The 26,837-nt window shown below is 50.3% G+C and overlaps 1 protein-coding gene across 19 annotated transcripts in view; it reads left to right on the forward strand.

Annotated features, from left to right (window-relative positions):
• Positions 1-26,837, forward strand: part of OTOF (otoferlin) — a 100,059-nt gene that overhangs the window by 24,483 nt on the left and 48,739 nt on the right. For 18 of the 19 annotated variants that reach the window (XM_065681993.1, XM_065681992.1, XM_065681976.1 and 15 more), the window contains exons 4-5: positions 7,495-7,594; positions 12,711-12,922. In XM_065681993.1, coding sequence (XP_065538065.1) covers positions 7,495-7,594; positions 12,711-12,922 — 312 coding nt within the window. Of the gene's footprint in view, positions 1-7,494; positions 7,595-12,710; positions 12,923-16,262; positions 16,293-26,837 lie in introns of those variants that run through there. The other variant, XM_065681995.1, reaches the window with a different exon arrangement.

Here is a 26,837-nt window from a genome sequence, read left to right on the forward strand (position 1 = left end):
GATCACATAAAATCACACCATGCTGGCCTCATGCTTTGTTTGCTTTTGTCTCTATCCGAAACAAGATTTTAGGGTCCCTTTCTAGCCTCACCAGTAAGACAAAAATCTTACGGAACAATTTGGGGGCCATCAGCATGATTTAGGGTTTATTTATGTCATTTTCATATATGATTTGAATCCCCAAACTTTATTACATGAAGTCCAACCATGCTACTGCAAGATGAAGTTATACCTTAGTAGCTGGGAGCAATGCAGTAACCTTAATTATCCAAACATCATTAAATCAAGTTTTTCTACTAATCCTTTCAGCAGTGGACACACAGAAAGTTGATCACCAGCGCTGTCCTAGGCTCTCTTCGCAACAAGCTGTTGGCTGTCTGACTCCTTTGTGCAGGAGAGAAAGGATCCAACAGAACAGGCAAAAGATTTAAAATAGGAACTATAAATTAAATCAGTCATCTCATCTTCAATTCAGAAAAGGACATAATAAATAGCCATAAGATTAAACTGGGGAGGAAACAGTTACTCATCATCTATTCCAGTAGAAAAACTTGGAAGACATGAAAATGAAGACAGTAGAAAGTAGGCTTAGGATGAAGTGGGTCTTTAGAAGTTTCCTTAAGATTTTCTAGCATCATCTTCCATGGAAGGTAAAGATAAAAGCACAGGGTGTGCTTGGTTATGACCTGAGAGGACTGATATCCCCAGGGGCAGAAAGCTGGAAAGGTAGAAGTTTCCATACCGTGTCAGAGATGCAAGCTAATCAGACAAGATGTCTACAAAGGTATCAGCTCAGCCTTTCTGTGAGTAATACCATGTCACACAACTTGTCCAGTTCTGCAGGCAAGGCTGGCACATGAAAAAGAGCTGAAACACTGAGCCCCAAGGAGGAGGGGAGCTGCAGAGGCAGAGCTGTGCAGAGTCCAGACTTCCCAGAGGGAGCTGCAAGTCATCTTGGCTCACCAAGAGCAAGAGTAAATGAGCAGGGGATAAGGCAGCTGGAATGGCTGGCTCACCTCAAGGTGGACATGGCCAGCAAATGATGATCACAGAATCAGCATAAAATGGTTTGGGTTGGAAGGGACCTTAAAGCTCATCCAGTTCCTACCCCCTGCCATGGGCAGGGACACCTTCCACTAGACCAGGTTGCTCCAAGCCCCATCCAACCTGGCCTTGAACACTGCCAGGGATGGGGCAGCCACAGCTTCTCTGGGCCCTGTGCCAGGGCCTTACTGCCCCCACAGGGAACAACTTCTGCCTCAGAGCTCATCTCAATCTCCCCTCTGTCAGGTTAAAGCCATTCCCCCTTGTCCTGTCCCTACAGGCCCTTGTCCAAAGCCCCTCTCCAGCTTTCTTTTTGGCACTTTTAGGCACTGGGAGCTGCTCTGTGTTCACCTTGGAGTCTTCTCCAGGCTGAACAAGCCCAGCTCTCTCAGCCTGTCTCCATAGCAGAGCTGCTTCAGTCCTTGGAGCATCTTCATGGCCTCCTCTGGACTCATTCCAACAGCTCCACATTCACTGGGCTTGTACAGTACTGATAAATGCACACAGTTACCTCTTGCAGCTCACACGATGAGTGCCTCAGAGCTTGGACGAAAATGAAGAGCCTCTTTCACTGTCTGGCCAAATTGCAGCTTCATCTGTAATCATTTGACTCTTTAAGTTAAAGCTTCCTAAATCACTTCCCTCCTAATTACCCCCTTTGCACCAAGCCTGTGTGATACACAAGTCAGAGCCTACACTCCCAAGTGTATGCAATTATTACCGGTTTGTTATCATTTGGATAACGGAGTGAAATGTAGGACACCGCAGCTGTTCCAGCTCAGCAGCCTCCAGATAGCAAAAGTTGCTCCAGTGAATTTACATTTTTTTTCATCAAACTCTTGCAAAAATTCTCATTAAACACAAATGCATTTTCTTTTCACCCTGGAAGACAAGTAGAATAGCGCGAGTGCCAGTCAGCCCTGTCAGGTAACTAATTTGGGATAAGATTTCTTGATAAAGAGGCAATTTGGGGGTATAGTCAGACTTCTGCACTGTGTTTGACTTGTTGTCACACAATATTTTGGTTAAGAGATGAAAAGTTCGGTGAAAACTTGACAAAGCGGCTGCTGGAGGTGTTATGCCTGTGAGAAGCGCCTGGGAGTGACTGCAGGCAGGGATCCATCATTCAGGATGCTGGCGGTCAGTGCAGCCCTGCGGGACCAGACCTTGTCATGCATTTCCTCAGTCTGAAAAGAAATGTGTCTAGTTACAGAGCCCACTGCCTCAGAAAGGACCTGGAAAGGTGGGACTGATTTCAGAGTTGCAGCCGGAGTTATAGAATCATAGAATAGTTAGGGTTGGAAAGGTTCTTAAGATCATCTACTTCCAACCCCCCTTACCATGGGCAGGGACACCTCACACTAGACCATGTCACCCAAGGCTCTGTCCAACCTAGCTTTGAACACTCCCATGGATGAAGCATTTACCACTTCTTTGAGCAACCTGTGCCAGTGCCTCGCCACCCTCATAGTAAAGAACTTCTTCCTTATATCTAACTGGAACTCCTTCTTTATACCTAACCTGAACGTCCCCTGTTAAAGTTTGAACCCATTACCCCTTTTCCTATCACTACAGTCCCTGATGAAGAGTCCCTTCCCAGCATCCCTATAGCCCCCCCTTCAGGTACTGGAAGGCTGCTATGAGGTCTCCACGCAGCCTTCTCTTCTCCAGGCTGAACAGCCCCAACTTTCTTAACCTGTCTTCATAAGGGATCTTAGCAGATCTGCCTACCCTGAAGTCATCATCATCTCTGTTTGGCTTATGGGTAAGGAAAGGGAGACATGGCCTGATCATGGACCCAGAAACAGGAATTTTGTGGCCATCACTTTGACAAATCACTGACAAGCCCACAGGGTTCACCACCTCAGCAGATTTTAGTTGAGTAGCGCTGAGCTGCGTGGTCATCTGAGCCCCCTTGACAACCCAAAAGATTAGCATCTCCCACGGTCCCTTCTTTGGCCAGCCTGGGCATTGGTCGTGTCCCTGTGCTGCCTGTTTTGCATTGCAACTCATTAGTTCAGGGCAGACTGTGCACTGGGCAGGCATTTAGGAGAGCTGCTCTCCCTCCCGGCTGGAGACTGTGACCCCCAGCTGTCCCCATGGATCAGGAGCCTGCAGATCTCCTCTGCCCTCCTTGCAAGCACCAGGATGGGCAAGGCAGTGCTCAGTGTGTAATCTGGGCTGTAGCCTGGGTGCGGGAGTTTGGAGATGCTGCTGTGGTTTGGGGGGTGTAACCAAATCCTTCAGTGTTTGCAGCTCTTAGTGCCGAGGGGTGGGAAGGTGTCCTGACAGGCGGATGCATGGAGATGCAGTGGCTACTCCCTGCCTGCCCTACGTCCCCCCATGGTATTCCTGGTCTTCTCTCAAACACTTTGAATAATGACAAGCATTGAAAGTTTGTTTGGGTGGGGAGCAGGCAAGGCTGCAGGGGTGGGTTGTATGATGGTTCAGTATGATAACCTTCCCCCCCCCCCCAAGTTAGATATTAGATTATAATCCTAATTTCAACTCCATATCTTTGATTTGGGTCTGGTTGATTTTCTCTGTCAATCCTGGTACCCAACACAGACATCACCAGGGTCTTTTTCTGTCCCAAGCACCCAGCTGTGTTGGCAACGGCCACATGGGGAAGCTCTCCTCTCCAAAACTCTTTGGGGCTGCCCAGCTCCTGCCCCTGCATCCCTACAATGGATCAGGGTTGGTGTATTGGCCTGGCCAAGCCTGGCAGGCATCATCCCAGCATAGATGGGTGAGGGACAGTGCACAGGCTTAATTCTAAGCTAATTTAGATGGAGCCAGCAACTCCAAGTGGTTCAGGAGCAGGAGACCAGCTCTCCCTTAGGTCTGTAAGTGCAGACTGGATCCTTCCTTGGGCAGCTGAGCCTTCATTTCAATCTCCCAGGCTCTTGCAAGCCTGGCAATGGGTTGAAATCAGCAGCACCCCTCTGCTTTCCCCACGCTACCTTGCGAGGCATGTGTGGAAGTGGGGACCAAACCAGGACAGAAATGCCGTGATTTCTCTTTCATCACTTCCTAGGATCTGATGATGTATGAATGGATGGATGGAGATGCCACCCCCTGCCAGAAGCTCATCTAGGCTGCAGGAGCAGAACTTGCCCAGGGAGCAAACATCATCCAAGGGCTGAGCTGGCAGGGAAGGGGGACAGGACTTGATGGGCTGGAGAATGCTCTTAGCAAAGCCAGATGCATCCCTCAACCTAAGAGCCCTTGCTCAGACAGAGTGGGACTTCAGAGCTGGCCATGCCTGGCCAGGTTCACTGTCACCCCCAGCCACACCATGGGGTATGCAGCAGTCCCAGGCTGCCCTGATCCAAGGCTTTGAGCAAGCTCTAGACACCAAATCAGCCAAGCTGGGTTTGAAACAAGAGAGGTACCTACAGTCTGATAATATTACGAGTGACCCAGAAAAACTCCCTCTCTTTCCATCAGCAGAAATGCCAAGGAGGGGAGCAGGGCACTTGATGAATTATGAAACACTTGGAAATGAAAGGCTGTGTAGACAAGTCCTGAATATTTTATTCTCCCTTGCTTGGCTCTTGCCTGCCAGGGGCAGTGCGCTGGGAGGGGTCTGAGGAAGGAGCGTGTTATCCCAAGCCTAACACAGATCCATCTTCCTGATAATTTACATACTGGCAGATGAGCTGGCCCGAGGTCTGCGAGCTGAGCTGGGGAGTGTAGAAGCACACAGGTCAGGCTGAAAGGGCTGCAAAGTCCTGTTAGGAGGATGGTGGAAGGGCCTGCATCTCACCGTCTGCTCAGGAGATGGGAGAATCCGCTCTTTGCCGGTCGTCACCATCCAGATACTGTGGCTGGAAAACACCGTCACAGGGCTAGGACTGGCTCTGATGTATCTGCTTTTACCAGCTCCTGTGGCAGCAACAGCCTGCAATTCCGAGCACTCTCATGCAGTGTGTACTTTGGACCGTAGGTACCTGGGGAGGGCATTGTGGTGGAGATGGATGTGATGTTGTGCAGCCACTGGGCTTCTCTTGGGTAAACTTGACCCAGAGACCCTGCAACACCCCTACAAAATAAAAGAAATCACAGACTTCCCTTAAGGAAGCCTTTTTGAAACAAGAGAGCTTCTGCTTTTGCAAACAGCCAACACCATTATTTTGGAAACCTGAAAGGCAGGCTGTTATGGCAGTCTTTTCCCTAGATAAGCCCATCTAGGAGAATCAGCAGGTCTCCATGAGCAGCAATGATGCGTTCTGTGATTCTATGATTTATTGTGCATGAAGCAACATAAAGTGCACAAAGTAAAGGTGTTCATGTTCAGCATCCTGCGTAGCACTTTGGAGATGCAGGAGGTCACTGCTGGGAACTACCCATGCACAAGACATGGGAGCTGAGAGGAGGAGGAAGGGTCCCATCCTGCAAAGCACACTGAGGCAGGTCTGCCCTGCCTCTCCCGTGCTCCTGGAGCATCAAGCATCACCAGCATCACCAGCAGGATCTGTCAGAGGTCTGTTGGAAAGCAGGACCTCCCTGCTGCAAGTCAGGCAGAGGTAGATAAGCAGGTGAGCAACAGTAAGGTCATATTTCTGTATTTCTTAGGTACTTTATGAATTTCCTCAGGCAGTTTATTACTATAAACAAGTGGTGTACAGTGGGTTAACTGCACAGCACAGACCCTGAGCATGCAGGTGTGTGCACAAAGGGACACAGAGACCTGTGCAAAGAAAGACTGTTTGGGGTGGGGACATTAAAAACAGAGCACTGGCAGAGGCAGGACCCAGCGCATCAATCCCCAAAGCCAGTGCAGATGCCAGGGAGTTGAGCAAGGCTGGGCAAACCTTACTCTTCCATTTCAGAGGGTTCTTCAAAACCTAAGGGGATGTCTTGAGAGCTGGGAAAAATAAACTCCTTCCTCAGACTGACCTAGGGCACATCTGCTGGCCCTGCTTTTACGCTGGGTCTCCAGGCTGTGACGCAGGCACAGCACTGGGTGCTTGGATTATAGAGGGGCAGAGGCAGAGGAGCCTTCAATATCCCACCACCCATCACGGGGAGTTCTTGTCTCCCACTCTAAAATCACGTGTTGATTAATCAGCATCTCGGTAAGCGATGCCTTAAGGTTTGCAAGGAAGTAGTTTAATCAGCAGCGGTTTTCTCACTGGCCCCAGTCAGCAGAGCACTGCAGGCATATTCCTGGTGTGCCATGCAATACCTTCACTGTCATCTGCGATCATGGCACTGGAGATGCTTTGCAAGGCAGATGGGGTAAGGCATATTCATCATTTCAGGGCTTCTTCAGTGTCGGGAGTCACTTGTTGATTTATACCTGGGTCTTCTCAGACGATGGTCCCTGTGGTGCCACAGCAGAACATGAAGAACATAAAGCTATAGCTCCTTGACAAGCCATGAGCTGGCAAATAAGTAATGACTTTTATTAGAAGTGCCAGGCCTCTCTGCTCCCTGTGGTGTCTATTTGGACCTGTAATTTAACAAACGTGGCTGCTTTCAGCATGCACAGTGCTGCACACCCTGGCTGCAAGAGCAGCAGCAAACCCAGGCAAGAGCCACTAAGAGCAATTAGATGCCTTCATCCTGCTCATCCTGGGGGAGATTACATGGTGATCAGATGCTCAGGGGAGAAGTGGCCACGGTGGCTGGAAGGTGTTATACCCCCTCAGCCTGTGGAGGGTGTCAGCGCATGCAGGTCTGGTGAGACAAATGTGAGCCTTCCTCATCTGTTCCTCTGTAGGATCAGGAAGGCTGCTCAGTGCGGCCGTGGGGTTGGAGAAACCAGCTCCTTTTCTACTGAAAAGAAGATGGGAATGCTCTGCTGTCAGAGCAATAGCATCCAGTACAAGTGTGGGAGCAGCCTGGGAAGGAGGAAATGTGTTAAACCATCACTCAATGCCTTCTGTAAATATAACCAGGCACATCCATTGTGCTCCCTACCCCAGGACGCCTCCTCCTTCGTGGATGGGTGATTTGGGGCCAGGCATGTTGTCCTGGGACCTCCCCATGTCATGTCCTGTGCTGATAATGCCCTGGTGCAGACGAGGTGGGGACAGTGCCCTGGTTCTTGCCATGTTCAATTCATGAGTGCAAACATAGCTGCAGATATTCAGAATGGAAAAGGCCAGTTTGGGTTCCTTTAGTTGAATCCCAATAATACAAGACTGATGGTTCCCAAAGACTCCTTCTCCTCTTATACCAACAGTGTTCCATTGAAATGCTTTCCTTCCTCGCTTCTTCTTTGCTCACCATCTCCACAGAGCTGGGGTCACCGGCTCAGCTGCCACAGTCTTTGGCTGTCCCCTGATCTTCCATGTCACTTCTACCCCCTCTTAAGGCAAATGGGAAGCAAAACCATTCTCATATGCTTGGGCAACTTGGCCATCAAAGTTCTTTCCCATTGAAAACAGAATCTGGGTGCTCAGCACAGCTTGCCTGACTTTTCTCTTCTTTGCTCCACAGGCTCATTGGCACTTTCCAGATGGTTCTGCAAAAGGTGGTGGAAGAAGGGCAGGTAGAGGTGACGGACACGCTCATAGATGACAATAATTCAGCCATTCAGGTAGGTCAAGAGGAGTAAGCAGCTGGTGCTGCCCCTCAGACTTGGTCCATGTGTCCATAGTTTTGCTGACTGTGGGAAGAGGGAAGTCTGTGTTATGCTCCTGAAATCCCAAATCTTCAGCCTTCTTTCATCCTATTACTTTTGGTCTGAAGGAATAGGGCAGCCAGGACTGCCCTGAGGGTGCACAGTGAAAGCTCTGTTTGTCTCTGACCTCAACACTGCTTCTTTTCCGCTCCTCATAGCCCATGAGACATACCTTTTGCAGCAGCTCATCTGAAGTCCCATTCTTTATACCCCCCTGGGGGAAACCAGGGTAAGAAACACAAGCTGGTGTGTGTCTGCACCCCCCATCCTGAGCCCCTGATGGCCAGGCAAAGGCAAAGCAGCTGCTGTGTGACTGTGCATTCCCATCTGCATTCTTGTAACACATCTCATGGGAGCTGCTTCCCATGGAGTTTTATAACACACTTGGAAATACAGCTACTTATGATCTTCTTGAGTATCAAAACCCTGGTGTTTTAATTAAGAAATAAAGCCTCAGCCTCCCCCCTTTTCCTCTATAAGCTGCTTCCTAGACTCAGCATAAAGAAAAAGTGCAATTGCTTGTGACCCTCTGTGCTAACAACAAGCAATTAGCAACGAAAAGATGAGTGGTTTCATTAGGAGCAGACAGGAGGTGACTTCTCCTGCGGGATTAGAGGGAATGAAACCAATAAAAGTACAAGAAACTGTTCTGAGGAGGAAGAAGAAATGAAGGGGGTGCAGACCTTGGATGCAGCAATAATACCAGCAAAAATAGCTCCTGCTGTTCTCTCGGTATATCAGATGGAGAAGTTACCTGATTAAAGTCCATGGGATCCTCCAAAGGAAGAAAGTCCCATATTTTTAAGACCCTTCAGTGTCACAAGGGGGAGAGGTGAAAATCAGTGCAAAAAAATTAAATGAAAAATTAAATACATTCAACTTCTTGATGTCGAAAATGGTGTGGTTTTTTAGACCAAACAAACCTAAGACTGAGGAGGTACCTGCATTGCCTGGTGCCTTGCTGTTTGGCTGTGCTATAGCCACATAGTAAGTCAAAGCAAATGCTCTGCTATCCTTCACCTCTACATAAGCCATGTGCTTCTGACTTGGAAGAACCTGGAAGAGAAATGACCTTCCAAGCCCATGCCTGGTGTACTGGATAATCTGTGCTCATCACCTTTCCTTTGAGGAGCCTGTGTCTACATCTCCTCTATGTCACGGCAGCTTTGCTGGAGTTGTTTTAGTTGGTATCTACAAAGTGCTCTGGAAAACATAAATACTGGCTATTGCCTATTGCTACAAAATGAGGGCAGCCTGGGCAAGGCAGATTTTACAGGACCACAGATCTCCTTTGGACAAGACAAAAAATCCCCCCATGTCCTTTTCACCACAGGCCATGCGGATGCTCATGCACAAATCCTGCATTTCCTGAGCTAGCTGTGAGCAGACATGCCTCATTCCTCTATTTCCCCTGCATTTCTGGGACACTGTCTTAGCCCCAGGCCATGCCTGTTCAAACTGGAGCTAGGACGTGAGGGTGTACACTTGCATTTTGGGCTTCCATCAGGATTTCAGATCTCTTCTCCCATGTAGCAACCATTATAACAACAGAGGCACAGAGACAACTGAACTTCCCGCTGCCAGCCTTTGCTCCAGCAAGATAATCAATTTGCACTGAGGGAGCCTGAAGAAGAGGTAATCCAGAGGGCAACACCTGGGACATTTTCCTTGGAGAAATATTAGTGGAAACCTAAATCCGGATTAGCTCCTGATGGGCAGCAGAGATGGCCCTTGTGGGGAGGCGACCCAATTTCTCCCAGCCTTGAAAGATTTTATGAGTAGGCATAGGGGTGGACCACAGCCAGTGAGGGCTGCTGCAGGAGGAGAGAGAGACTGGAAAATAATCAGTCATACGGAGGAGGCAGAGGTACGGAAAGCCACTGCCTGTCTGCTGAGATGGGATAACTGGATGTCAGCACACCTCCTCCTTTGAGATACAAGGAAAAAGGTTTTGCTTGGAAGAACATGTTACTTGCATTGAGCAAGCTCAAAGAAAAATAATGTGCAAGGGTTGCCTCCAGAAGTAGGAAAACTGTACAGTCACAGAATGGTTTGAATTGAAAGGGACCTTACGATCATCCAGTTCCAACCCCTGCCATGGGCAGGGACACCTTCCACTAGACCAGGTTGCTCCAAGCCCCGTCCAGCCTGGCCTTGAACACTGCCAGGGATGGGGCAGCCACAGCTTCTCTGGGCACCCTGTGCCAGGGCCTCAGCACCCTCACAGGGAACAACTTCTGCCTAAGAGCTCATCTCAGTCTCCCCTCTGTCAGGTTAAAGCCATTCCCCCTTGTTCTGTCCCTACAGGCCCTTGTCAAAAGCAGCTCTCCAGCTTTCTTGTTGGCCCCTTTAGGTACTGGAAGGCTGAAAGTAAGCAATTTCAGTATGTCCCCTCCTAGCAATCCCATCTTTCCTCTTTCTGCTCCGTAAAACCTGTGATGCGCTCTGGCGGTAGGAAGAGACTCGTCTTCACTCCCACGGCTTCATGGAAAGCAGTTTTCAGGCATAACTTTGAATCATTGAATAGAATCACAGAATAGTTAGGGTTGGAAGTGACCTCAAGATCATCTAGTTCCAGCCCCCCTGCCATGGGCAGGGACATCTCGCACTAAACCATACCACCCAAGGCTTCATCCAACCTGGCCTTGAACACTGCCAGGGATGGAGCACTCACAACCTCCTTGGGCAACCCATTCCAGTGCCTCACCACCCTAACAGGAAAGAATTTCCTCCTTATATCCAATCTAAACTTCCCCTGTTTAAGTTTTAACCCATTGCCCCTTGTCCTGTCACTACAGTCCCTGGCAAAAAGACACTGGAAGGCTGCTATGAGGTCTCCACGCAGCCTTCTCTTCTCCAGGCTGAACAGCCCCAACTTCCTCAGCCTGTCTTCATACGGGAGGTGCTCCAGTCCCCTGATCATCCTCGTGGCCTCCTCTGGACTTGTTCCAGCAGTTCCATGTCCTTTTTATGTTGAGGACACCAGAACTGCACACAATACTCCAGGTGAGGTCTCACAAGAGCAGAGTAGAGGGGCAGGATCACCTCCTTCGACCTGCTGGTCCCGCTCCTTTTGATGCAGCCCAGGATACGGTTGGCTTTCTGGGCTGCGAGCGCACGCTGAAGCCGGCTCATGTTCATTTTCTCATCGACCAGCACCCCCAAGTCCATCCCCGCAGGGCCGCTCTGAATCTTTTCTCTGCCCAGTCTGTAGCTGTGCCTGGGATTGCTCCGACCCAGGTGTAGGACCCTGCACTTGTCATGGTTGAACTTCATAAGGCTGGCATCAGCCCACCTCACAAGCGTGTCAAGGTCCCTCTGGATGGCATCCCTTCCCTCCAGCGTATCAACTGACCCACAGGGTTCTTGGCAAACTTGCTGAGGGTGCACTCAATCCCACTGTCCATGTCAGCGACGAAGATGTTAAACAAGACCGGTCCCAACACCGATCCCTGAGGGACACCACTCGTTACCGGTCTCCAGCCGGACACTGAGCCATTGACCACAACTCTTTGCATGCTGCCATCCAGCCAGTTCTTTATCCACCGAGTGGTCCGTCTATCAAATTGATATCTCTCCAATTTAGAGACAAGGATGTTGTGTGGGACAGTGTCAAACGCTTTGCACAAGTCCAGGTAGATGACATCAACTGCCCTACCCCTGTCCCTCAGTTCCATAGCCCCATCATAGAAGGCCACCAAACTGGTCAGGCAGGATTTCCCCTTAGTGAAGCCATGCTGGCTGTCACCAAGCACCTTGTTGTTTTTCATGTGCCTTAGCATGCCTTCCAGGAGAATCTGCTCCAAGATTTTACCAGGCACAGAGGTGAGACTGACTGGTCTGTAATTCCCTGGGTCTTCCATTTTCCCCTTCTTGAAAATAGGGGTTACATTTCCCTTCTTCCAGTCATCGGGAACTTCACCTGACTGCCATGATTTTTCAAATATGATGGCCAGTGGCTTAGCAACTTCATCTTCCTGTAATCAAATGCAAAGGACAGGACAAGGGGGAATGGCTTTAACCTGACAGAGAGGAGTTTTAGATGAGATCTGAGGCAGAAGTTGTTCTCTGTGAGGGTGGTGAGGCCCTGGCACAGGGTGCCCAGAGAAGCTGTGGCTGCCCCATCCCTGGCAGTGTTCAAGGCCAGGTTGGACGGGGCTTGGAGCAACCTGGTCTAGTGGAAGGTGTCCCTGCCTGTGGTAGGGGGTTGGAACTGGATGAGCTTTAAGGTCCCTTCCAACCAAGCCTTTCCATGGTTCTATGATTCTATGACTGTGGGGACAGATGTTCAAGAGCTCCAGCCCTGAATTTGCTGCAGCAGCTTTATGCTGTCTTCAGTGTGTAGGTGAGGAATGACCCCATAGAAGAGGGAGAGGACCTTACTCTTACTTGGTGCACACAGAAGAGGCTTGAGATAAAGGTTGGACAGACCCAGTGCCAGATCCCTTTCCATCTTTCTCCCAACTGGTCTGCTCATGGCCAGGCTGGGAGACCCCCTCCCCAAACCAGGACTGATCTAAATCTGCCCAAGAATGCCTGGGGACAGGGTCAGGCAGGAGCAAGGCATCATGCATCTGTGGGGTTTGGTAGCCAAGCACTTAACAGCAAGGCACAAATTCTTCACAAGGTGATGCACCACAGGGGAAATACACCAGCACAAGATGGCTTCATCTGCTCGTGGTGCTTTCAGATGCTTGAGCGGTTTGTTTGTTGTTCGGGGCTTTTTATGTCTCTCATATCTGATGCACCAGCACCCAGTCTGAGATGCACCAGCAGCTCCAAATGGATCAGGTGTCTGAGCAGGATGCAGGCTGCAGCACCATGCCTGAGGTGGGTCAGACCACCTTCTGAAGCCAAAGACCTGCCTTCCAACTGTTTCATGCCCTAGGAAAGAAGACTCTTTGGGGTCAGTAAGGCTCAGATACGAAGCCAGCTGATGCAACAGCTCTTCCTGCCCTTCTGAATTTGCAGTACCATCCATCCTCCTTGTGCTGCCTATGAGCGCTGATTGTGTCTTCCTTGTGCGTTGCAGACCAGCATCTCCATCGAGATCAGGTACCAGGCTCTGGATGGGACAGTGGGTGCGTGGAATGACAAGGAGTTCCTGGAGACCCCCAGTGTCCACTCAGAGGGGGATGGCAGGTACCCCTTAGAGACAGACAGCCTCCTCTCCAGCCACCGGCAGGGCTTGGACATCTCTCCAGGAAAATCCAACCAGCAGTCTGCAGAGAAGAGCTTCAGGAGGTAAAGTGATGCTCAGCACTTGGAGTCGTGTGATGGCAGTGGGGCTGGGGAGGGCTCGGCTTGTCATGAAGGGGCAGCATTGCCCAAGTGTTCCTCTGAGATGCATCACATCTCCTGGCCATCAGAAGTCCCTGCTCCAGGTGAGGATGGGCTCCAAGTGTTCACTCTCCAGTGCCTGCAGTCCCAGGTGCTCCACCACTCCTGCCTAGCACGAAGCTGAGTCTTCCAGCAAGCACTGAGGTTTGTAGCACGTGGCAGATGCTGGAGAGCAAACATAATTAAGTACAGCTTCGGAGAGGTCTGTCTGTTGGTCACACCTCATATTGGGTGGGATTAGAGCCATGCGTGCAGTGTAGACCCACATGTGCAGATGTGTGAGGTCTTGCATCTTGATGGAGCTCATGGTGCCACCAGGACAGAGCTTCCTTCAGGGCAGGAGGTGGAGGTGAAGCTGCAGCCAGGGGCGGGGGGAGGACAGCATGTTGGTCACAAAACAGCACCAGTGTGGGTGCTTCTGGGGTGGAAGGTGACAGTGACAGTGCCTGTGCATACCCCCTGGCAAGGCAGGTGACACAGCAGGGGCTGGAGGAGAAAGCAGGGATATTGTGGCATGGGGTGAGCCTCCCTTGCAGCATTAACCCTTCAAAAGGCAAGCACTTAGCGTCTAAGAGACATTGTCAAAGCTCTCTACGTGGCAATCTGTTGGGATCTCAGTACCTCATCAGGCTTAAATGAAATCACATACCGAAGGCAGTGCCTGTTTGGATTTTCTGAGGGACTCTTCAACCTACAATGGTGGGTGGAAGCACCTCCACTTCTTCTAAGGGATGCTGTTGCCAGCTTTCCATTTATGTAAGAGTCTTTAATATCGCCCTTGTATATTTCTAAGCTCATGGGACCTGTCACTGGATAAAAACAAGCTCGGGGCGGTATCCTTCCATTTCTCGACACAAAGCTGCTGTAACAAGTTGCAAACCCAGTCTGGTGACTGGGATGGGTGGAGAGGGCTCAGGGCTGGTGATGCTGCAGCTGGCTGTCCATTGGGATGAAGTGCAAGCTAAGACCAGTTCTGCCATGAGCTGTGGCTTATGGATGCCCAGGGCTCATTACTTGCTGGGAGGAACAGCCCCTTTACCACCTTACACGCAGCCATGAGGCCAAGGCATGGATGGGCACTTAGGCCCCAGTGATGCTGGCCCAGTCAGCCCTACACATCACTGGCACTTTGAACCCTGTGCTCAAATCCTCATCCAGCATGTCAGCAACAGGGGAGTTTCGCAAGTGCGAAACCATTTGTGTCTAAATATATGAGGTCCATGGGCTGCTAAGGCAGATTTTTAGGCAGTTTTACACAGTTTATGTAGCTGTGTTGTCCGTGGTAGTGACTTTGTCAGTCTCAGCTCCGGGAGCTCTTGACCCCATTGGCCTCTTTCATCTGGAAGAGTGGAGCCATCCAAGTTCTGAACTTGCTAAAGTCTTGTGGAAAGAGATAAACTGGTAGATGTAGTGGGATAGATGGGGAGTACAGGCAGCCCAGGCAGAGCTGAGGTCTCAGGTCACCCACCCCTCTCCTGGGACCAGCATAGTCCTTGTATGATGGCTACAACCCATGTCTGAGGGCTACAGCTCAACTGCTTGCAAGGTGCTGGGGGTTCAAAAGTGGATAGCCCTTGTGCTTCCAAATGCACACAGGAGCCCAGCCTGGAGGTATGAATCCAAACATACCGCCGGGAATTGGCTGCTTTTTAGTAGCATTTACATCCCAGGTGCTGCTGCAACAGTGCTGCATTCCCACCCCGGGTTTCTGCTATAGTGTGCTTCGCTAGGGCTTGCTTTTTGCCTGGATTTAGCACTTCATTGGCCATATAAGAGCAAACTTTCTTTTTCCCTGTGGTGCAAGATTGAGGGGAGGTATCTCCAGTAGCTCGCATCACTCCTCAGCAGCCAATTAGCTGTGTGAATTGGGCTGAAACCTGTGAATTTTCAAGCAAATTGAAAGCGCAGCTTCGTTTCCCAGCTCAGCGAACCATGATGCTGCTGAACAGGGAAGATGCCGAAGGATTTTTAAAGGCTGGTGGCAGGGCAGCATAGTGCTGGTGGGGTGGGTTCCAGTCTGTCCGTCAGCCCTATGTGTCGGGAGACCAGCATCCTGCCTGGGCCACAAGATGCAGTAATGCTGCGTGGCTGATGCAGTGCCTGCAGCAGATACCTGCAGGCAGGTGGATGGATTGAGGCTCTGTATTGGGTCCCCAGGGACTGTACCGTAAGTCTGTGATGACCAGTTCTGCTGGAGGCTGAGCACAGCCACATGAGCACCTGACAGAGCAGTTTTTAGGAGGAGATGTGTGGTTTGCTGAGTATCGCTGCCCAGGTGTGCAGAGCTGCATCGTGGCTGAAGGCTGCTAAGCTGTGCTAGTGGCATGCAGACAGTGCTGAGCAGAAGGGCTTCTGGAGGTTGGTTTTTACATGGCTGGTGAAGAATCCTTCCTGTTGGAGAGATGAAGTAAATGCAGTAGTTTATAAACAGGGAGCAGGGATAAGTAGGGGTGAAAATATCCTAACTGTGGCATCTGCTCAAACCTACTGTGGCAATGATCCTTGCATTGCGTTTCCCCCTACCAAGGCCAGCGCCTCTTAGCAGATGGGAGAGGAGTACTTGGTGCTCACAGTTAGGTGAAAGTCACAGAACCCTAGAACCACAGAATGTTTGGGGTTGGAAGGGACTATAGAGATCAGCCAGTTCCAATCCCCCTGCCATGGGCAGGGACACCTTCCACTAGACCAGGCTGCTTCAAGCCCCGTCCAGCCTGGCCTTGAACACTGCCAGGGATGGGGCAGCCACAGCTTCTCTGGGCACCCTGTGCCAGGGCCTCAGTACCCTCACAGTCAAGAACTTCTGCCTAAGAGCTCTTCTAAACCTTCTCTTTGTCAGCTGGAACAAGCTGGTCTAGTGGAAAGTGTCCGGCTTAGAACTGGGTGATCCATTCCAACCCAAACCATTTTGTGATTTGATGTTTCTATGAAGTTTGCATGTGGACAATTGCGCTATAACCAATTTCAGCTTCTGCTTTTGTACCAAGGAGCTTCCCCATCTCCTCTGGACTGGAGTCTTGTCTTACAGCAGGTCATTTTGAGCACAAGCGGATCTCAGCCTTGGCTGTGTTGCTGCCCTTCACTGACATCTGCCAACCCCAAAGACCATGGTCATTAATGTCACCACCACTACTGTTAGGAACAGTAAGGAGGGAAAAGACTGATGTTTCCTGTGTCACCACCCTCACAGGATGGAAGAGGATGAGATGTATTACCACAGTGAAGATGAACTTCTGGGAGAGGGGGACACCCTTAGCCAGGGATCCCTCAACACGAGGTAGGGAGCCAGTCAGCACCCACTCGTGCTGGCGGCAGTGAGGTTTGCAGTGCTGTGTTGCTCCTGACCTGTCTCTATGGATGTCCCACAAGCATTGCCCCTGGATTCCCATTTCTTGGCTGGAGGAGAACTGGTGGGGAGCAGTGATGGAAAAGGTGGAAATGTACCCTTGGAAATGATGCTCCAGAGAGGTGCTGGGATCCAGGATGGAGAAAAGGCCTTGGGGTGAGGCTGCATCTGGGGTACTGCCTCCCTGCTGGGACCCTCTTCCTTCTCCAGGACCCACCACACATTAGGCACAGCTGTTCTCAGAACCAGAGATCAGCCATGTGCAGTGCATGGGGAAGAGCTCCTTGTGATGTGCATGACAGTCTGATTTCTGTGTGCGGTGGCTTCTCTTGCAGTGTGGTGCTGTGAGTTGCTCCCCACCATGTGCCAGAAAGAGTTTGGGGAGGAGCTGCAAGAGAGAAGCTCAGGTAAAACCCAGGGACCAACCCAGTGCCTCTGAGAGAGGCTCAGCCAAAGGAACGAGCATTTTGGGGGTCAGTGTGGCTCCAATGATGGCGGAAAGCACATGAGGGTGATTCTTCCTACACACGGCTCTTCTGAGGAGCTCATTTCTTGTAGTGGCTCCCAATGCAGCCTGTCACCAAGTCCCTCAAGCTTCAGTAGCATGAAGATATTGACTCTCTGTCATGGGAATTTATGGCCGTATCGGTGGTAGCAAACACCCCTGTAAAGTCTCATTAACTGGACAGGCCAAGCACCTGAAATGGCCATAACCTTAGTAAACTATTAGGACAGTCTCAGAGAAAGTTTTGATCACCTAGCACTGACCCAGGCATGACCCAGGCATTACGCAGGCAGAGTCAGGAGGTACCACAGCCCTGGGACAGTCCCAAAGGGCAGATTAGGGATTGCCCATCCAAATGCTTGTATTTGTTTGGGAAGCATTAGCATGGGTGGGATGCTGACCGGCAGTTCGTTTTCAAAGACAGGTAGCATGCCCTGGAACTTTTGATGCTGCAGCATAGGGGTATGTGGCCGTAGCACATGCCCAGTGAGCAGGGTACTCCAGAAGACATCTCTTCCTGCGCAGGCACCAGGCTATAGATGCATCTGGGATGTTTGGGTGCCTGAAGATGAAGAGAAAGTGCTCTCACAAGGATGTTCGATTACTGGGTGTCCCCCAAAATCTCAAATGCAACTCAGGCCAAGCCCAGATGTGGGAGCTGTCACTCCATGCGTTGGATGAGGCATGGCTGTGCAACACCTTCAGCTTTCCATGGGTACCACTTCTCAGTGTGGGGACTGAGATGGGCCATCCTGCTGGGCCACATATACATTTGGACCTGGCCAAATCAGGGAAGCCAAGTTCAAAGCCAAGTCTAGCTCCTGCCTTGCCTTTGAGGGTTGGGTCAGATTCGGAATGAGTTGCTCTTAACTTTGGCACAGGACAGCCGATACTGTGTTCATGCTAAGTACTGTGTCTAGGTCTGGGGCCCCCAACATAAGAAGGACGTGTACCTGTAGTGGAGAGAGGTATTCACAGCAAGGGGTTGGAACCAGATGAGCTTTAAGGTCCCTTCCAACCCAAACCATTCTGTGATTCAATGATTCTATGAAAACAAGTTTCTGCAAGGCGGCAGTGAGATGTGCTGTAGAGGTAAGGAAGAGAAACTCCAGGTCTGCCTGGGAGGGAAGTCAGCTCCCTGCCTGGAGATGCTTAAGTACAAGCTGGATGCACATGCGAGGAACAGCCTGGGCCAAGCTGTTACCCCTTGGGGAAAAAGTTGGACTTGAAATCTTCTTGGCAGCCCCTTTGCCTGTAGCTCCGTGTGTCTTCACAGTCTGTTTCCATCCCCTGTGTCCCCCTGGGTGGGGGGGTTGAATCCAAATGAAGGCAGTGGGAAGATCTCCCTGGATTCCCAGAGGACTTCTGTCAGTGTCATCTCCATCACAAAGCTGTTTACCTCCTCCCCTGGTTCATTAGGGACACTGTTTTGTTATTCAGCTCATTCCCTTTCCTGAAGGGATGCAGAAGGGAAGGAAGAAACAGACCTTGAAATGGGAAAAGCAACAGCAACAACAAGGAATATATAAATAGCACTGGGCTTGCCAAGCACTTCTCAGACATTTCCCTGCAGCCTAATAGAGGTGCCAGCCATGCTGGCGAGACGAGTGTTGGAAACCTGTGCCACCAGTGGGGATCATATCAGAATTATTTGGAGCCAGGCTCAGCCCCTGTTCTCTTAGGAGAAGAAACACACCTTGGAGAGAAATACCGTATTTGCTCTCGTAACACCCCTGTGCCCAGAGGAACTACTGCAGTTCATAGAATACATTTGCACAAGGTGAATTCTCCTGTTTTCTGGACAAAATACTGGGTAAGGGAATGAGACAGTTTTGTTTGCCAGTGTGTGCTTTACCTGAAAACATAAAGACCTGAGAGCCCTGTGCTAATGTGTGCTGTGCAGGAGCCAGCCTGCCCTCAAAGTAGGAACAGATCATTAAGGGATGGACATTTGCTCCCCATAGAGTCCCAGCAGGATTCCTGGCAAGGAAGCGCAGATGCAAAGCTCTTTTTTGCTGTTTTCCCACCATGGTGAGGAAAAGTACCCAAAGGACCCCAGCTCCCTGCTAATGATTCAAGCAGAGACAAGTAGCACACTGAGAAATAAGGCTTCAGTCAATAGACCTGCGGGAAGCAGTCTGTGGGAGGCTTACTAGAAATACTCTTCTTAAAAACCCCCTGTGCTTCAGGCTGGGAGAGCTGGGCTTGCTCAGCCTGGAGAAGGCATTTAATTTTTGCTGCCCAAATGAAAAATCATAGAATCACAGAATCCCAGGTGGGAAGGGACCTCAAGGATCGTCTGCTCCAGCCTTTCTTGGCAAAGCATGACCTAGACCAAATGGACCAGAAGCCTGTCCAGACAGATCTGGACTCAGGAGCAGGCAGAGGAGCAGGTAGGGAAAGAACAAGAGAACAAGAGAAGGCAGATTAACATGGCATGGCCCTTTCTGTTCCCCTGAATGTCACATAAAGTTCATGGGCCAAGCCAGTCTGCAGCTATAGAATCACAGAATGATTTGTGTTGTAAGTGACCTTAAAGCTCATCTAGTTCCAAGCCCCTGCCAGGGATGGGGCAGCCTGTGCAGGGCCTCACACTCCCCCAGGTGTAAAACATTTCTTCCTTATACTTGGTCTGAATGTCCCCTCTATTAAAGACCATCACCCCTTGTCCTGTCACTACAGACCCTGCTAAAAAGTCTGTCCCCACATGTGGGGACCTGGTTTAACTCCCATCTTTGCAAATTACTTTTTCTATGATCTGGGGAGTCTTCCTTCCTTGCTCTGCCTTTCACCCCACTCCCAGCTTCAGGACCCAGTGTTCTCCTTTTCCTCCTGGTCAGTCTGCTGGGAGTCAGATATAGATGTCCCCAGTATGGGTCAGCCTAGAGATCGCACGGCTTCGGCAGGTCTCCTAGCAGAGGTAAAGCCCTCTGTAGCCCCAGCAGAACCAGCACGGTCTGGGGTGGCTCTGCCACCTTCCCATGGAGCAGAGCATTGCCCCAGCCTGCAAATCTTCATCAGAGTTTTTGGGGATCATGCTCTAGGGCTTCACCTCACACTGCCAGTACCAGGGGAGCCAGATCCATCTGTGTCAGCAAAGGTTCCATGCACTGCATTCGATCCAGCTCCCGCAGAGCTACATCGGTATCTTTGCACCAGGTTCCCCCCATGCAGGTGACTGGGCTTCAGTGCTACCAGCAGAACAAAGCCTCGCCAAAGCTAAAACCCAGCAGTTCTGACTGCTCACCTTTCCCCACATTGGCTGCCTCAGTGTTTCACACGTGGATTTTGAGTGGCTGGGCAAGCTGGCAGCCAGTTGGAGACAAGAAGCCAGTACGTGTGAGGAGGAGAAAAGCCATTAGCATCCCAGCTGAAAAAGCCTCCAGCAAGATGGTCTCACACATGAAAATGTGCTAGAGAGACATGGCTGGGGAGAAACAGCCTTAACTGCAGACACATCATGCTGGGCTCTGGCTCCTATGCCTCAGGAGCAACCTGGTCTCTGTGAATGCAGCTCAGTGTGCAGGAGCATCTGAGAAAGCAGGCTGTGTGCTGGGAACACAAGGACTCAGGACAAAAAGACTTACTTTCCTTTTATTTTTAGTTTCTTATACCTATTAGGGCATCCTCCTTGACTAGTGCTGGATCCTGGATAATCCCTTGCTCTGACTCAAGGCATCTTCATCTTCTCTCCCACCTTTGCAGGGTGTCTCTATGTGTGTTGACTCTCATGTGTCTGCATTCCCACAGGCACAAACATCTCTGCTTGATGCTAAGCATGGGACTGTTGTCACTGATGTAAACAGGACCCCTGTGCTTTGCTTGAAGCAACTATCTGAGAGCAATCCCGCAGCTTGCCAAGCACAAATCATGATGTGTAGGAGCACCTACCCCATTGTTCAGCACCTACAGGCTCCGCTGTAGGCAGGGAGGCAGCCCCAGCAGAGGTGGAAGCAGAAAAGCCTTGTACCAGTGCTGCTAAAACCATCCGAGCTTTGTTCTCAGGCCCCTTGGAGTAGTGCTGTGCAAGTGTCTGCAGGATGTGTTTCTTCTGGGCAGGGAGCTGATGGGTTTTAGGATAGCTAACGATGCGATGAGCCAGCATGGGGTGACATCAGGACTTTCCAAGGGGAAAGCAGCTGGTAATTCAGCTTACCACCTGCCAGGCACAGGGCACAGCACTGACCCACCACAGCTTTTCCAGCCTAAGCATCTTTTCTCTTTGAGCAAATTCACCACAAGCAGAAGGGAAGAGGGGAAGAAGGAGGCTGGGGTGAAGAGAACCAGGTCCTTTCCACACTTGCATGGAGCTTGACCGGCCAAATAGGCACAGAAAACCAGTCTGGGTTGTGCACAGACCCTTCAGGCATAATAGGCAGTGGTGTGGGTGGCAGAGGGAGGGTCAGCTCAGTGCAAGGCAGTTGTGGGTTTATAGACATGCATGGAGTGGTTTGCTGTGTTGGTGTGTTCTGATGTTCTTCCTGTGCTGAAGCAAATAATCCTGGTTTTTACGACACTGACACAATGGAAGAGCCCTCTATCTTCATATCTCAGTGGGGTTTTTTTCTCTCTCTCTGTGAATGCCCTAGCCTTGGAGAAGACGCAGAAGAGCAGCACTCTAGGTAAATACCCACACCAGCCCTGCTCAGATGGTCCCCTGAAATGCTGCAGTGCTGAGACATGTTCTAAGTCTTGATCTTCAGAGAATGCTCCTTTAAATCCAGCTTAAATGTCAAAACTTGGAGGCCCAGATCTGTTAAGTCCAGATTTAGCTGGGGCTCACAGGCTAGTAGCCTGCTCACCCTATGCAGAATCCACTAGATGAAGCAGGCCAGGACATAGGCACCTTCCTATCTTTTAGATCAGTATTGTGATCCCTGGCACAGCTTTGGCTCAGCATATGTCTGGGATAGTTTATGATAGTACAGGAGCATATCTGTGATATGATAGACCAGAGATTACACCCAACAAGTAGCCTGGATGCAGTTTTGGGAGGGAAGGAATTCACCTATACAGAGACAAGCTGTGTCATTGCGAAAGAATGAGCCTTGGTCCATCTATTTACCAATACAGGCTTATCCTTAGATTCCCCCTGTGGACATAAAGAGAGATGGGCACTTCCAGAGGTGGCTCGTGGAGAGCAGGCACCTCTCTGGACTGCCAAAATTTGGATGGGGTAGGGCTGTCCATGTCACGGTTCCTGACCAACTTGAAACCGAGATCCCAGGAAGCATCACCTGATAGCTGTTGACCTTGAAATATTCATGGGCAGGACAGAGCTCTGCAGCCGAAAGCAATCTGGTCATGGTGAATTATTGATGGTGTCTTTTCTTGTGAGTACCCTGTGGATGCCAGACAGTTCTGATGGGAATCGACCCTCTGCCGGCCACTAATTACCCCCACAGGTCACTTGCTCCAAAGCTGGGGTCGTTGCCAAACACTGGAGTTGAACTTGGTGGTGAAAACACCCATGAGAGGAGTTTGGGAGAGGCAAGACCCCCTGCTTCTGTCAGGCCTGGTCACCTTGCTGGTCAGCCTGTGCTGGTCAATGGTGCAAATGCATTTGTGTGGCACTATTGCTGCTCAGCTTTCCAGAGCTGCTGTGTGGCTATGGAGAGATAGAAACTAGAGAGTGCTGTGAGATGCATCCCAGCACCATCCTACATGGCCCTAGGAAGCTCAGCAAGGCTCTTGTTATGATCCCAGTCCTCCTAGGTTGCACTTACAGTCAAAGGAGAGAGGAATCTCCCAAAGGATGTTTACCCACATAGGGTCTAACTCAGCCTTTGGTTGTGGTGGAAGAGCAATACGTACAGGTCATAACCTCCGTGTCTAAGTAGAGAAGGAGGATCTGAAATTGCTAACTCAGGTGTGGCACTTGGGCACAGATCTTAGGGATGTCACACATCAGACCAGTGTCTCCCATCAGCACAACCAGGCAAGTCTTGGTGTCCTTTTCATCCTGAGCAAAGAAAATGGATAAGACCTCACAAAGAGTATCAGTCCCTGTCAAGATTGTCCCATCCTTTCTGCAACCCCTCTAATGTACTATTAAATTGCTAGGGGAAAAAAAAATGCATCCTGAGGACCCTAAAAAGCAGGAGGAGGGCTGTGAAAAGCTGTTCAAAGCAATGGAATGGGTGCTACCATGAATCCCAAAGCAGAGCCTCCAGCAGCTTGAGAAGCTGTTAGCATCTCTAATCTGGGTTGACCTCAAACTGATCTAGGAGATCTCCAGATCTAGCAGGAGCAACGGATGATGCTGGCTGTGCCAGGATGGTGACAGCTTCTGTGCTGTGTGCCAGAAGTGCAGGTCCTGTCACCAGCCATGCCTTTCCTGGGGACAGTGTGAGTGGAGCACAATAGGCTGGGTGCACACAGCTGCAGTTACCATCCATCAGCTGTCTTGGAGCACCCCATGGTGAGGGGCTGTGGCCCAGACAAACCACTAGCCCTCCTCAGAAGGGATGTCCCTGCACTCACCAGGTCAATGTTTCCCTTGCTGCTGGTGGGCTGCTTCAGGAGGCCTGACACTGGTTTTGATTTGTTTTGTTTTGTTTTTTCTCTTTCTCTTTGGTGCCTGACTCAGGATTAAGTTTAATGATGGATACAAGTCAGTAGCAAGGTACCAAAATGTCATGAATGATGGGATCTGGGCTTTTTTGGGGAGGTGGCTCTTTATCCCAGGCCATCCCAGTCACCCCACATCCCCCAAATATGTGACTGTCCAGGCATATATATGACCAGAATCTGGGATACAGGCTGGTTTAAGCTCAAAATCTTTATTAATTCAAATTAATTCCCAAATCTTAAACCAGGAGAGCAGGGTATGTGGTCCAGGCAGGCTTGGGTGAAGCCAATGCTTCATGCGTCTCTATCACAGCACTTCTCTGCAAGTGGAGGACAGCACAGAGTGTTCTGAAGCTGTAGCTGAAGCCTGCAAGGCAGGAGGAGCTGTACAGTACCATACAAGCTTTATGCTCCTGGAGCTTTTTATGGGACCCAGCCATACCTGCAAGCTTCCTCCATGTCACATTGCAAAGGAGAAGCAGGTCTTCTGGTCCCTCTAAAGCTATATCCCATATAAGATGACAATGATGATGTTCACCCCATCTCTAGGGCTGGTGGACTTCTAAAGGTTATATAATATATATATAAACAATACATTATAGTACATAATTATATAATACTATAGGTAATAGATAATATTATATATATTGTATTATATATAATATAATTATTGATATGCATAATTATGATTATACAGATCAATAAGAATAGATCTGTATAAGTAAATTTATCTGGCATGGATGAGTCCAGGACAATGATCCCAGCCCCAACCCATCCCTGTAAGTCTGTTCTCCATTGCTGATGCTCAGTATCTGGGGGTAGGTGGAGAAGATGTGGAAGGAACCTGCAGAATAGTGCTGTCCACACACTGGCATGCAGGACCTGGGTGGTTGCAAAGAGCTGTGGGACAATGTCTCCTCAGTACCTGCTTCAGCTTGGCAGGACCCCCCCGGGGGGGGTGGCATAGCCACTTCCCTGTCCTGACTAGCTCCCATGGGCTGTGGGAGGGTATGTCTGTTTGGGTGGGTTTGTTTCTTCCTCCGTTCATCCTCCTGGCTGTGTCTCTTCCAAACAGTGAAGACCCCGAAGACCCCAGGTACTGGGCATGGTATCCGTGCTTCGCTCAGGCCCTTTGGGCATGGTGTGTGCATGTATGTGACATGCGTGTTCGCATACCAATCCCTGCATGGCATTTGGACCCAGGGAAGGGTCCTAACTGCTTCCTGCCCTCTTCTTCTTGGGGAGCTTTCTTGTATTCACTCCATCCCCTCCTCCACAAAGAGCAGGGCTTCTTTGTATTTGGTCTACTCCCCCCTATGCCCAGCAAGTACAAATTTCCTTCTAGTCAGGGGCCTTCCAAAGGAGCTTTGAGGATAACATTTGTCTGTCTGCCTAGCTATCCACCCATTCATCCATCCATCCCTTCATCCCAATTCAGTTATCACCATCATCATCTGTCCATCCATCCATCCATCCATCTCAATACAATCCTGTGCATCCATCCATCTTTCCATACATCCTACTGATATTATCTTTCCATCCATCACTGCAATTCTCACCATCCATCCGTCCATCCATCCATCCATCCATCCTGCTGTGATACTATCTGTTCATGCATCTATGCAAAACACCAGCTAGCCCAGTGCCATATGGTTTATCCAGCCATGCTCCTTTTCTGTCAGTTGTTCTTTCTTCCATCTCTCCTTCCTCCTCATTCCAGCACCACCAGTACTGTCACTACCTCCGTACCCAGTTCCCTGGATGCCAGTGGGTTAGGAAGTCCTGTTGCATCAAGATCTCCCTCTGGCATGCTTGTGAATCAGGTTTGGTTGATTGCTTGGTGCATGTTGCTGATGGGGGTTTTGAGGGGAGAAGGTGGGCAAGGGTCTTTGTCACTGCAGCAGGATGAACCATGTCTGAATGAATTGCTCTTTGTGATTGCAGAGCTAAGGCTAAGGGGAAAGAGAAAAGACACCTCGTGTTACCATTCAGGTACCCTGACTCCCCCTTTCCCTGCTTGTGTCAAGCTCCAGCCGCCAGCCCCTTGCAGCTGTGTTACTGCATCCCCCTGAAACAGCTGCAGGGCAGGACCACAAGTTCCTCTGTGCTATCTGTCTAGAGTGCTTAACACCAAGTTGCTGGAAGGCATAAAATGAGAATTCTCTGATGGTGCCTTTTTCAGGCACTGAGAGCCCAAACTGTGGCTGCCTGCAGCCAGAGGCACCTTTTGCTGTGAGGGCTGCTGTGGAAGGGGCAAGGGTAAAGGAAGAGAGAGAGAAAGTGTATTCTGGTGTTAGATGCTCCACCAGGCCCTTGGACTAGGATATCCAGACCTCTCACATAGTGCAATCACCCCATTCACCCAAGCACTGATGATACGAGAGCACAGGACCAGCAGCACACAGAATCACAGATGGGAGCCAGGAAAGCAGAAATATGCAGGAGGAGGGAGACACTCAGAGCAAGAAGGCAACCACAATATGTTCTTGAATCCCTCATCCAGGCTTCATTTACACCAGTGAAATGAACAGGGAAAGGATTCAGGCTCAGGTACTGTCCTGTCCTGTCCTGTGCCACCCCCCCCCCCCCCAGGAGGTTGCTCCCACCCTGGCATGGGGAGACCAGACACCGTGGCACCCCAAGGCAGTTTGGATGGGTGCTGGTGGGGAGGGGGAGTTTCCAAGCTGGGCTATAGCAAAGAAGGGTCTTGCACCACTGAGGTGCTCAGGGAGATGCAGCTGCTGGTGCCTGTCCCTACAGCATTAGGGCCCAGCAAAACAGCATGCTCAGGTGAGATGGTGGTGAATGAGCTATGGCTTTGTGGGTTGCTCAGACCACATCCATGAGCTGCGGGAGAAAGGATGGAGTGATTTAAATCCTCTCCCAGCACTGGGCAGGGGCACCAGGGCATCTTTTACAATGCAGATGAACCAGCTGAGCTTCCTGGCATTGGTGTTTCTTTGCTCCTATGGCAAGCTCAGCTGGCAAGGGAATAATTTCTGATGGTTTGACCTCAGAGCAAGTGTCCGTGCAGGGAGAGAGCAGGACCACTTGCTTCAGAAGGAGTTTCTGGGTGGGTTTCCTTGGCTGTTTTCCAACCCAGTCTCCAAATTGATCCCTGCCCATGCTGGGCTGAACAGAAGAACACTGTTTTTACCAGCCTTCCACCCAAGGCTGGTTCCTGCTCCCCATCTTGTGCTGGAGCTGATCTTCTGGACTTTACTTCTCTAGAAACCCATCCTGTAACACATCAACAATGTGTTTGGGGGTTTGTTGTTGTTTTTTCTGGGTACTTTTCCAGCAATGCAGTGCACGGGAAACTGGAGCTTCATACTCTGAAGCCACCCTCCTGTCCCCCATTCCCAGCACAGATGTGGCCATGAGGTCAGGTGGAGTTAATT

The sequence above is a fragment of the Lathamus discolor genome, chromosome 5 (assembly GCF_037157495.1).
Source record: "Lathamus discolor isolate bLatDis1 chromosome 5, bLatDis1.hap1, whole genome shotgun sequence".
NCBI lineage: Eukaryota > Metazoa > Chordata > Aves > Psittaciformes > Psittacidae > Lathamus > Lathamus discolor.